The sequence below is a fragment of the Idiotropiscis lumnitzeri genome, chromosome 4, assembly GCF_059441095.1.
Source record: "Idiotropiscis lumnitzeri isolate Australia: NSW breed Sydney's pygmy pipehorse chromosome 4, RoL_Ilum_1.0, whole genome shotgun sequence".
NCBI lineage: Eukaryota > Metazoa > Chordata > Actinopteri > Syngnathiformes > Syngnathidae > Idiotropiscis > Idiotropiscis lumnitzeri.
Window position 1 is genome coordinate 31,255,832 of NC_142394.1, and position 11,880 is coordinate 31,267,711.

At 44.9% G+C, this 11,880-nt stretch overlaps 1 protein-coding gene across 1 annotated transcript; it reads left to right on the top strand.

Annotated features, from left to right (window-relative positions):
- The first annotated feature begins 23 nt into the window (after positions 1-23).
- On the top strand, positions 24-11,197 carry pik3c3 (phosphatidylinositol 3-kinase, catalytic subunit type 3). Its single transcript, XM_088294444.1, has 23 exons — positions 24-576; positions 1,390-1,578; positions 1,646-1,789; positions 1,874-2,003; positions 2,736-2,822; positions 2,892-2,987; positions 3,976-4,047; positions 4,150-4,254; positions 4,910-5,002; positions 5,078-5,263; positions 5,951-6,081; positions 6,296-6,377; positions 7,247-7,314; positions 7,395-7,500; positions 7,558-7,674; positions 8,262-8,393; positions 8,486-8,614; positions 8,838-8,907; positions 8,983-9,047; positions 9,329-9,413; positions 9,495-9,569; positions 9,641-10,026; positions 10,584-11,197. The coding sequence occupies exons 1-23, from the start codon at positions 512-514 to the stop codon at positions 10,596-10,598; spliced, it is 2,628 nt and encodes an 875-aa protein (XP_088150570.1). The 5' UTR covers positions 24-511; the 3' UTR covers positions 10,599-11,197.
- The last annotated feature ends 683 nt before the right edge of the window (positions 11,198-11,880 follow it).

Here is an 11,880-nt window from a genome sequence, read left to right on the forward strand (position 1 = left end):
CACTCCCCCCCCCCACCAGCCACTCCAATCGAGCTACAATTCTATCGATCGCCCTTTTGCTTTCAATCTGCACAGAGCCACATCGGCGATTGGCTTCTTTAGTCTGGCAACAGCTATCGCTCACTCCTGGGTTGTTGTGTAGCTGTCCAAAAAAGATAAATAAACCCTAGAAAAGGCTCTTCAAATGACATATTCGCCTTTAATGCATTTTTTTGGGATGAAATAGCAGAATTCGAGTAGACGTCGAGTATCCCGAGTCCGCGTTGTGAGGCTTTTATACCGTTTCGAGGCCTTGTAGCAAAACAAGTCCCACTCAGCAAAGCGAGTGGGATTTATGTTTAGCTTTTTTTGTTCCAAACATGGGTGCTTTGCGAAATTCCTTCTGACGCACTAACGGTGCTCTGCCCTCAAAGTGCGACTTCGTCTTTTGCGTTTCATTCCAACAACCCTTTTGAATTTGCGTACGGTCCAAAACGTTGAAGAACGGATTCTGGATTCTACTCGTCGGAAAATGGACACGGATAAGTTCAACTACGTTTACAGCTGCGACTTGGACATCAATGTTCAACTTAAGATGTAAGTCGTGTCCTTGAAAACGCACACAATTGTTTCTCGGCGGACGATAATTGAGATCTTGTGACCCGATTTACGCCCTAGTCACGTGTCATTCTCTTTTCTTGTTCCTTAAAAAAAGAAACATCACAAAAATCAAACACAAAGGGAAATGTTGATAAAAGTGTCAATGTGGAGAGGGATTCTCGATTTATGATGGAGTTTATCTGCAGAACACTTTTCGGATTCTATCGTTATCCTACGATAACGTAAAGTCAGAATTTAGGTAAATATATAAATGGGCAAGCATTTTTATTATATAAATTGTAAAAATAGGAAGTAACGTAGCGGGCCGTGACATGTATATGGAAATAGCTCCAGCTGTTATGAAATGCGCTATATTAATAAAGTTGTATTGAATTGTATTGTGTTCTTACCAGGCCGTGGTCTAGCGCTACCCTTCTCATACGTGGTTGTAAAGTCACAACTTCTGTAAAAATGTCTATTAAAATCACTGCCTGGGGATGAATACAATTTTTTAAAAATTCTGGAAGCATACCTTCTTTTGCTCCCTGATATTGTTATATTCTAACACTAACCTATGCGCAGTTGTAAAGTCATCATTTAGGTCGAAATTTATGTGAAAAGAAATCTTTAAATAAAATAAAATATTATCTCGTGTGGTGTTAATTGGTTGTCGTCTGTCACTGACCAAAAAACAAAACACAAAAAGAAGTCGAAGATAATTTCCCACCACTCAAGATCATTTCACCCCATTTGTATGGTTCCTGGAGACGGTAGCAAAACCTTTTTGTGTCTTTCCATCCATGCCTACAGAGGCAGTTTAGAAGGCAAGCGAGAGCAGAAGAGCTACAAAGCCCTGCTGCAGGACCCCATGCTGCGCTTCTCCGGCCTCTACCAGGATCACTGTTCAGACCTCTACGTCACATGCCAAGTGTTCGCCGAAGGGAAGCCGCTGGCCCTGCCAGTCCGCACCTCCTACAAGGCCTTCAGCACACGCTGGAAGTGAGTCCCGAGACGTGTTTGTCGGCATCGGCTCGCGTACCCAAAACGACCACGTTGTCTCTTCCAGTTGGAACGAGTGGCTGCGACTGCCGGTCAAATACCCAGACCTGCCCCAAAGCGCCCAGGTGGCCCTCACTGTGTGGGACATTTACGGGCCCGGTCGGGCCATCCCCGTCGGGGGGACTACGGTCACCCTGTTTGGCAAATATGGGTGAGTAATCGCTCATTTTTTAAGTTCGGCCTGCTGGAATTTAGCATGAGAAAGTGCAACAGATAAACTCCCATGTCAACGCAGAATGTTCAGACAAGGAATGCACGACCTGAAGGTTTGGCCCGGCGTGGAGGGCGACGGCGCGGAGGCCACCACCACGCCGGGACGCACTGGCAACAGTCTGACCGAGGACCAGATGGGAAGACTCGCCAAGGTATTTTGTTGAGCCAGACTAAAACAGAAGTTCCTGACTGGCCTTCGCTCTAAAGTGCCATATTGTCCTAGGACCCCGACTTGGAGGTACTTGGTGATGTGAGTACCAGTGGGGCATTTAGTCGCGTGTGCGTGAGGACGCCGTCAGAGTTCATGAATGTGCACAGTGAATTCTGACTGGACTAGAATCCATTAGCGTGTGTCTGCACGCATGCGCCTCGCGTATGAGCAAATGCAGCATTCAGAGGAGGAAAATATCTTTGCGTGAAGGGCTGGCCTAACTTATTCACTGCCAGCCCAGTTGAAAATGTTTTTTTTGGTCAATAGCCGTCCGAGGCCCAGTTTAATGCTCAGAAAAATCCCATTTGACATTTTTCAAGCAGCTTCCGTATGACCTGCACGCCTTGCACTAACAAAATGGCTGCAAAGAGGGGAGCTGCTTTCCAAAAGCAGTCAGTCATGCCAACTTCTCCAATTTTAGGAACCCCCTCAGCTTTCAGCTTCATCTTAACATTAAAATGACAAGCCACAATTCTATCGGTGTAACTAGTATCAAAAAGAAAGATGACATTTCCCTGCTCAATTGTAATAGAATCCTCTTTTCTTTTTTTTACGAGCACTTTGGGAGTGTATGTGCTTACTAACAAATCATTCCACCCAAGGAAGGATGATAGGCTAAATTGTTTGCGTGGCGTCACGGCAACGCTCAGCTCTCTGACTCTTCCCCACGCAGCTGACCAAGGCCCATCGGCAGGGCCACATGGTCAAGGTGGACTGGCTGGACCGTTTGACCTTCAGGGAGATCGAGATGATCAACGAGGTGAGTGTTCGGCACAGTTTCACGCGATCACCACACCGTGCTTGAGATGCCTTTTTTGTTTTTTGTCAGAGCGAGAAGCGCAGCTCCAATTTCATGTACCTCATGGTGGAGTTTCCCCGAGTGAAAACAAATGACAGAGAATACAGCATTGTCTACTATGAGAAGGTGAGCTCACGCGAACACCAGCACCGATTTTCTTTCCTTGCCAGGGAAGGTCGGAGCAGTGAGTTAAGAGTCTGAGGAATTTCCCCCTGTGTGGGCGGCGCTTGATTCGCCGCTTGAATCCCACTCGTCAATCCGGATCCGAGTATGTGGCGCATGATGCTAACACATCCCCAAAAACAAACCGCAGTAGAAAGACCCCTTATCAAAAATGATGATGAATAATTTCATTTTCACCTTGAAATGCAATCACTTTGAGCAATTAATACTCACGTGTGGACAATTTGAACGAATGTGGTTCTTTTTACTCCAAATGGCATCCCGGTAGCTTGGAAAATATGTTAACCCGAAGCTCCTACGGCTCCGAATCATTCTACCGGAAACATGTCATGAGCCGTCGTGCGTGTAGTCCATAAAATGTGTGTCATTAAAAAAAAAAAAAAAAAGAAGAAGAATCCCGAGCGCGTGTTCTTATGGCAACTCAGGAGTTTTGACTTGAAGTGTTTCATATTTTGAAAAGCTCTAAAAAGCGCATTTGAGACTCGTCTCGGTAGGTTACTTTAAATCGTCATCAGGTCATCCAAATTGCTGAGATTTTCATGAAACATGCACCATTTTATTCTTTAAGGTCTGCTCCTCTCCGACATAGCAAAAAAAATCTATTTTCATTTTTGGCAACATCAGCCTGATTTTTGTCAAACCACGTGTGGCAAATGTTGTGTTGTTTTCAGTTGTGGAACCGAGCTAAGATGCCGAAAAACCAATTTGCATCATTTTTTTGTTGCTTTTTCTGAAATTCCCAAGATGCCAAAGCCTTGTCTCATAGGAAACTAGTAGCTTGGCGTCAAGGAATTATGTTTGTGGTTTTTTTTTTTCCACTCTCGGGGATTACTGGATATGGCCGAGCAAATAAAGAGTACATTTTCCGTAACATGTCTTGAGGAGGAACATGAAATGCGCAGGTGGCGGATTGAAGGTTTATTTGTTTCAGGATGGAGATGACGTGGCGCCCTCGCTCCCCAGCTGTGAAATTGTCAAAGTTCCTGACCCGCAGATGGGGATGGTGAGCGCGCACACACACACACCCACGCACACACACATGCACGCATGCATTTCAGCAAGTGGCGAGTGCTCTACACTAATTGTGTTTGCTCTCCCACCGCAGGAGAACCTGGTGGAGAGCAAACATCACAAATTGGCTCGCAGCCTCCGCAGCGGGCCGTCCGACCACGACCTGAAGCCAAACGCCGCCACGCGCGACCAGCTCAATGTGAGTTACTTTACCAAGCTGCCTTCTGTCCAGTTTTGCTTTTTCAATTGGAACGCCACATTTTTAATAAAGCGAGTAAAAGCAAACAAAATAAAGGGATGACGACTCCCGCTTACGTTATCTTTTGCTCCAGCTCTTTTGTGATTGTCCTATCACAAGAATCTGTCATTCTTTTTGGATGACTAAAGTCATTTTGTCTTGAAAACCGTTGAGGTTTTTACACTAGCATGGTTCAAGAATAAAGAAGTCTTCCCGAATACCAGGCAGAATTTTACAAGTATAAAGTTGTCGTTCTAATTCTCTTCTTCACGAATGACTTCCCACCCTGCTAAACGTTTAACTTTGGCCACTTTTTCATTTGCATCGCATTTAGTGGGACACGTGATCATTATGTTGAAAAGTTTTGAGGATTACGAGGGGCTCCTTGGAAAAATCGGACTCAATCTGAAAGTAAACATCTTTTCAAATACATGGAAGAGAGTTCAGTTGTATTGAACTTTTAAGCAATAACATTTAAACTGTCTTTCGATGATGTCATAATGGCGGCACTTGGAGAGTAGAAAGTAAAACTGTTGAAAAACTTTTAGAGCTAAAAAAAACAAACAAAAAACGTGCTCCAGTACACGGAAAATCGTGCATCTGCACACGTCAACAGATCATCGTGAGCTACCCTCCGACCAAGCAGCTGAGCTCAGAAGAGCAGGACCTGGTGTGGAAGTTCCGATACTACCTGACCACTCAGGAAAAGGTCTGTTCGGCACTCACTCGTCCGTCCCGCCACACGTTGTTTAGGGTTCCAGTTTTGAATCCGGTTCTGCCGTAGGCGCTGACAAAGTTCCTCAAGTGCGTCAACTGGGATCTGCCTCAGGAGGCCAAGCAAGCTCTGGAGCTGCTGGGCAAGTGGAGACCCATGGATGTGGAGGACTCCCTGGAGCTGCTCTCCTCGCAGTTTGCCAACCCGACGGTGCGACGCTACGCTGTCGCGCGGCTGCAGCAGGCGGACGACGAGGTACTTTCCAAACAATCAATCTCTCCAAACTTAATTTATAGCAGAGTCTTTAACTCTGCGTGGAGGGGTTGAAAAACAGTGAGTGTAGTTTAGGTCAAAGTTTCTCTTTTTATGCCTCAGGACCAATGACTAAAACGTCAGTTTAGAAAACTTTCTGCCATTCAGGATTTCAGATCTATGACGCAGCGAAAAGCGCATTTGCCACCCGGAGACACGGAGTTGTACAACCGTGTTATCATCAGCAGAAATATGAACGGCTGATGACATCATCAAGAGGGAGAATGTATGGTGAAAAGGAACTGGGCCTAAAATTGAACCCTGGGGCACACCACATGTGATTTTATGGACTTTAGAGAAGAAGGTACCCCAAATGGCAGTCCAGTCCCTCTCTCTCTTTCTTTTTACCGGCTACACCGTCAAGGTTGAAAAAAGTAATGAGCCGATTTGCCACTGGAGATGATCAAGTGTGCATCTATTTTGACTTCATTTACTACAAACAATATATCGTCGCACCCATCATGGGTGCCAGCGACTTGTAAAGACGGCCAGCTCCGATCAGATGGCAGAAGCCACAATGCTGTACTTTTTGGGGTTTGGTTTGGTATGGCTGTCTGATTTGTTTTTTTTCAAATGTCGTAAAATCCCGCTTTAATTGTTGCCTCGAAATTTGTCTTCCATACTGTGTAGGACCTGCTCATGTATCTTCTCCAGCTGGTCCAGGCGCTCAAGTACGAGAACTTCAGTGACATCCAAGGAGGCCTGGAGCCCGGCAGCAAGAGAGATGACCAAGGACTTTCGGATGACTCCACACTGGACAGGTCGGCGCTGTTGGATGCTGTCATGCTTTCCGTCGCTATTCCGGTTGGCAATCGGTTGTCTGGCTATATTTAACGCAGAAATACGACCTGACTATGATTATTTTTCTTTGGCACACCGACACGAGGCGCTTGCGTATTTGAATTTCTCTGGGTGAGCAGGCAGAATCGTTGCGCTTGCCCCGCCCATTTTACGCTGCGTTAATTGTTGATGCAGCTCCCAGATCCTGACGACCACTTCTGGTGCCCTCGCCACGACGCAGAAAGGCAAAGAAGGAGCAGATGGCGAGAATCTCGAGGTAACACAATCGTTTCTGAAAAGGAAAAAAAACTGTGGATGTGAGATGCCCAAAAAAAATAAATAAATAAAAGAATTGTGCAAAATAATGGAGGTGCAAAGATTAATGGACAACTAATTTTTTCCCTTTCTTTTTCCATGTGGGAATTATGTCAACGTGCATCAAGATCATTATTTAATTTTTGTCATACAATCCCCACAATGGAACGGCCTTTTTTTGCCACACGTGACACAGCTCCTCTTTGCTGGAGGAGGGCGACTTTAGTTTTTTTTTTACTTGGACTCGCTGTGTGTCAGCCTAGCAATTCATCCTCAGTCTCGTCAATATTTTGAAGCGGTTGTAATGCTGACTCTACTCTAAAAGATTTTTTTTTTTATAGCTCATTTTGACCAGTAGCGCTTCTCAATGCAGCAGCTGGTTGCTACGGAAACCTGGCGTCGCCGTCCCAGTGCAACGTGCATAAGATTAAGTAGAGCCGTCAAATTGACTGGCACGCCGTAGTAATAACTCTGAACTATTTTGCAATTGTTTAATACCATAAACTTGCACCATGGGAATGAAAAATGGACAAAGATTAGGACACGTCAAGAGTGCAGACTAACAACACGTGAAAACCGTCAACATGATTGCTCTCGTAGGCCGACTGTTAAACCGAATTATTGAGTAATCAACAGATGAATCGATAACTAAAATAATTGTTACTTGCGGCTTTGTTATATAACGTTATACATTCTTAGTGATAGATCTACTAGCAGAAAGCACACTGAGTGAGTTTTGGGGGATTCAAAAAGAAACATTTTCCATTCTGCTCAGTGCTCTCGGTGTGTATGGCCGACAGCAAATGCAAAAATGTTGTTTCCTATCTGCAGCAAGACCTGTGCACGTTTCTCATCTCGCGTGCTTGCAAGAACTCCACTCTGGCCAACTACTTGTACTGGTAGGAGCGTCTCTCCCGCGTGTGCGTGCGTGCGCCTCAGCTCTCCTTACGGTTTTTCCACCCCCGTCGCTCCTCCTCAGGTATGTCATCGTGGAGTGCGAGGACCAGGACACAAAGCAGAGGGACCCCAAGACCCACGAGATGTACCTCAACGTCATGCGGCGGTTCAGCCAGGCTTTGCTCAAGGTCGGCCCGAGCAGCCTTTCATCCGAACCTTTCGCTCACTCCGTTTCTCGTCTCCAGGGCGATAAGAGTGTGAGGGTGATGCGCTCGCTCCTCGCCACCCAGCAGACCTTCGTGGACCGGCTCGTGCAGTTGATGAAGGCTGTGCAGAGGGAGAGCGGCAATCGCAAGAAGAAGGTGTGGGAAGATTGAGGACTGACACTCGGTCATCGCTCGAAATGGCGCTTTGATTTTTGACGTGACCGCACTCGCATCTCAGATGGTCGTTGAAATCAATTCCATTGCCATTTTAGAATATTGTACAGTAATGACATTATTAAATCCAATTCAAAAAGATTAGGACCGTTTTTGTCACATGCAATGCAAATGGCGCTGCTCACGTTCACTTTCTTCAGAGATGATAAAGAATATGTGCATGTGACTATTTTGAGACTACACGCTCCGCGTTGCTTTGCTAAACCATTTGTGTTCCGATATCCGTCACCTGAAGGGTAGCAACACCGCCACATAAATGCTTACCGGTAGCCGATGGTGTTTCCTGTCGCATGTTCGCATTGAACTAGCTTTAAAATATAGCGTACCTGTAATTGTCACTTTTGTTTCAATTGTAACCTCCTTTAGCTGATAGCAAAAAGCGTACTGATGTTATCTGCCAAAAAGTTGCTTATTGTGAAGTGAGTTGAGTCACCGACCACCTTATAATGCGAATAAGAAAGTAGTACTTGGGGTGAAGTGACGCATCTCACCCGCGTGTGCGTGTTCAGACTGAACGACTGCAGGCGCTTCTGGCCGACAACGAGAAGGTGTACCTCTCAGAAATCGAGCCCATCCCACTCCCGCTAGAGCCTCAGATCCGGATCCGAGGCATCGTCCCCGAAACGGCGACTCTCTTCAAGGTCCCGCAAAGTGTTATTTTTCAAATATACATTGAATTGTCTCCCACGCTGACAAACGAGGCTCATTTGTGTGTCTGACTTTCTTGCGGCAGAGCGCGCTGATGCCCGCCAAGCTGATTTTCAAAACGGAGGCCGCCACCACATATCCGGTCATCTTCAAACACGGCGACGACCTGAGACAGGATCAGTTAATCCTCCAGATCATCTCGCTCATGGATAAAGTACGCGTTCACACGTCGGGCCGTTCTTGCCTGCTGGTGACATGATGTTGGTGGGGAAAAAAATCACATTTTTAACTTGATCGATATTTTCACATGTGCATGTAGATGGACGCGCGTGTATGCGCATCAAAACAGTAAACTGGAATGAATTCCAGATATGATTTGCGCTTTCTCGGGATGTCTTATTGTCTTCCATTTGTTGAGCTTGCCATATATTTTTCAGTTATTAAGAAAGGAGAACCTGGACCTAAAGTTGACACCCTACAAAGTGTTAGCCACCAGCACCAAACACGGTAACTGTGGCAACGGAGCACAAGGTGCTTGGAGGCCAGCAATGAATTAGTCATTTAAATTTTTTATTTTTTTAGGTTTCATGCAGTTTGTCCAGTCGGTTCCGGTTGCTGAAGTGCTGGCAACTGAAGGCAACATTCAGGTCAGGCGCACTTGCCTTCAATAACTCAACGCGTTGTTGTTCAGGTTGCTCTCACATTACTGTTAACGCGTTCACATTAAGATGCAGTAAATGTTTTTTTTTACTCTGTCACATCGGCACACAAAGACTTAAATGCTTTACAGACGCGAACAACTGCGGTTACATCATCTTCCGAATTCTTTTCCAAAGATCTTTTTGCTGTGAAGAGCAAGCCGAACACTTGCATTCTTTGAAGTGAAAGTGTTTGCGAGTCACTCGTCAAGACGTGTTTTGTGGTTTAGAGCTTCTTCAGGAAGCACGCGCCGAGTGAAAAGGGGCCGTATGGCATCAGCTCGGAAGTGATGGACACCTACGTGAAAAGCTGCGGTAAGTCTTTTCACAACCATGAAAAGTTTTTTTTTTTGGGGGGTTCGGTTATGTCTCAATGCTGGTTCTGATGCTTTCCAGCCGGCTACTGCGTCATCACGTACATCCTGGGCGTGGGAGACCGACATCTGGACAACCTGCTCCTGACCAAAACTGGTACGATAAAGAGAGCCCTCTGCATCCCGCGGTGTTTTTTTTTTTTTTAATTCATGTTTGTCGTCCTCCAGGGAAACTCTTCCACATCGACTTTGGCTACATCTTGGGCCGGGATCCCAAGCCGCTTCCGCCGCCGATGAAGCTGAGCAAGGAGATGGTGGAGGGCATGGGGGGCATGCAGAGCGAGCAGTACCAGGAGTTCCGGAAGCAGTGCTACACCGCCTTCCTGCACCTACGCCGGTACTCCAACCTGATCCTCAATCTCTTCTCCCTGATGGTGGACGCCAATATTCCCGACATCGCCTTGGAGCCGGACAAGACGGTCAAGAAAGTGCAAGACAAGTTCCGGCTGGACCTGTCGGACGAGGAGGCCGTACATTACATGCAGAGTCTGATCGACGAGAGCGTGGGCGCTCTGTTCGCCGCGGTGGTGGAACAGATACACAAATTTGCTCAAGTAAGTCACGCTCAATGGGTTGAAGTCGGGGGATTGATGGCGTCCACGCATACGACGTGCGTGCTCAAATCTGTGACTTAGCAAGTTTTCGTACTTGAATTTCTTCTTACTCCGCAAATAATTTTTGAACCTTGGACCACGCTAATGCACAAATAATGATCAGGTCAACACAGCAAGTTATTCAAACTACATTTCACCGCCGTTCATTTCCTTATAAAGTCTGTAATTCATATTAATTCATATATTGTAATTTATCTTCTTATTTTAGTCATTATAAGTTTTTTTTGGGGGGGGAGGGACTAATTGGTTATCAGAATATGAGCTACCTGATTCAGCCCCCCAAAAAAATCCACATTGGTCGGCCGTACTCTTCATTGAAAAAACAAAATATGAGGATGAATGTCATCAATTTCAACATTGTTCTTCTCACATCCTGTACGCCGGAGATTCGTTTACTAGCGATGATTATTACCAGTACTTTGATTTTCTTGAAATGTTCAGTGTGCCAAGTTTGTCTATTGTGAAGAATAACGCACGTTTTCCCTGCATGTGTTCAGTACTGGCGTAGGTGAGCAGTGGCAGGAGGCGGACCTGAAGAGAAAGAAAAAGGCCCAGAATGAACTGCAAGAAGTGGCTGACGAGGACAGGCACTGTCTTTGTTTTTTTTGTTTTTTATCTTGTAAATATCGTGTCATGCACTCATGAATTAGTTACACGTATGACCCGACATCTTTTCAGCCTGTAATGCATCGGTCATGTCGGCATCGCAAATGAGAATCTGTTCTCAATTGCCTTATCTCGATAAACAAAGGTTGAATTAAAAATTAAAAAGAAAAAAAAGATGTCCTTGATGCTTTTGTCAACCGAGCTTTGTTTAATATTAAACATTTAATAATACCTCAAATCTAAATCTAGGGGGCTGCGCAAAGTTCCAAGTTGTTCTTGTTTTTAAAAGTTGGCATTGTGAGACAAAGCACAAGCACGCTGTTTTTGTTGTTTTGCCGTCCCTTCAGTCCAGTCACGTAAACGATTTCCACTTTATTAGGAATTTCTACTGACCAGGCGCTCGTGTGGTCCATGACGTCGTCAATAGATGTCGATTGCCACACATGAGTTTTTTTTGGGTTTTTTTTCTGATCTTAACCTTGTTTTAAAACATTGAGTGAGCACACAAACAAAATAAAAATTATATATTTTTACCGCTGCTATAGTAAGGAGTGCACATTGATGCAAACTTAGCACTTTTGTTGCTGGATTTGGCAACTTTTTCTGTTGTTCTACAGACAATACAATACAACTTTATTTCTGTAGCGCATTTCACCACAGCTGGAGCTGTAACAAAACACTTTCCATATGGTGTCATATAAATTTGCAGGAAATTAGAACACAAATTGAAACACATAAACAAGAGAGACCAGAAGAACAGCAGAGAATTAAGTATTATGCTGCTGATTTAATCAAAATTATTTTAGTTTGTTTGAAACACTAGTGGTGTTTGAATGATATCTCGACTGATAGTCGTTTGCGTGTCAATATCTTTGAATGAATGAGGCATTCCATTTTCCATTTTGCCACATCAAATATGCAATCAAACCTGACCCTATTCAGTGTTTCCAGGCAGGGTAGATTGTTAAAAAAATGGAAATCCCTTTGCAAAAAGCACTCAACCACACCAACAAATACCAATTAAGACAATGCTCAGTTCTCTGCTCCTTCTTGTTCACTACTTGCAGGCGCCCGGCTACAATTATGGAAATTCATTTCGTGTGAGCCACTTGATTAGATTTTTTGGACTTGTTTAAATCAAAGGTAAAAGCCTGAAATATTTGTTCATTTTGATGGCAAATAGCGGTA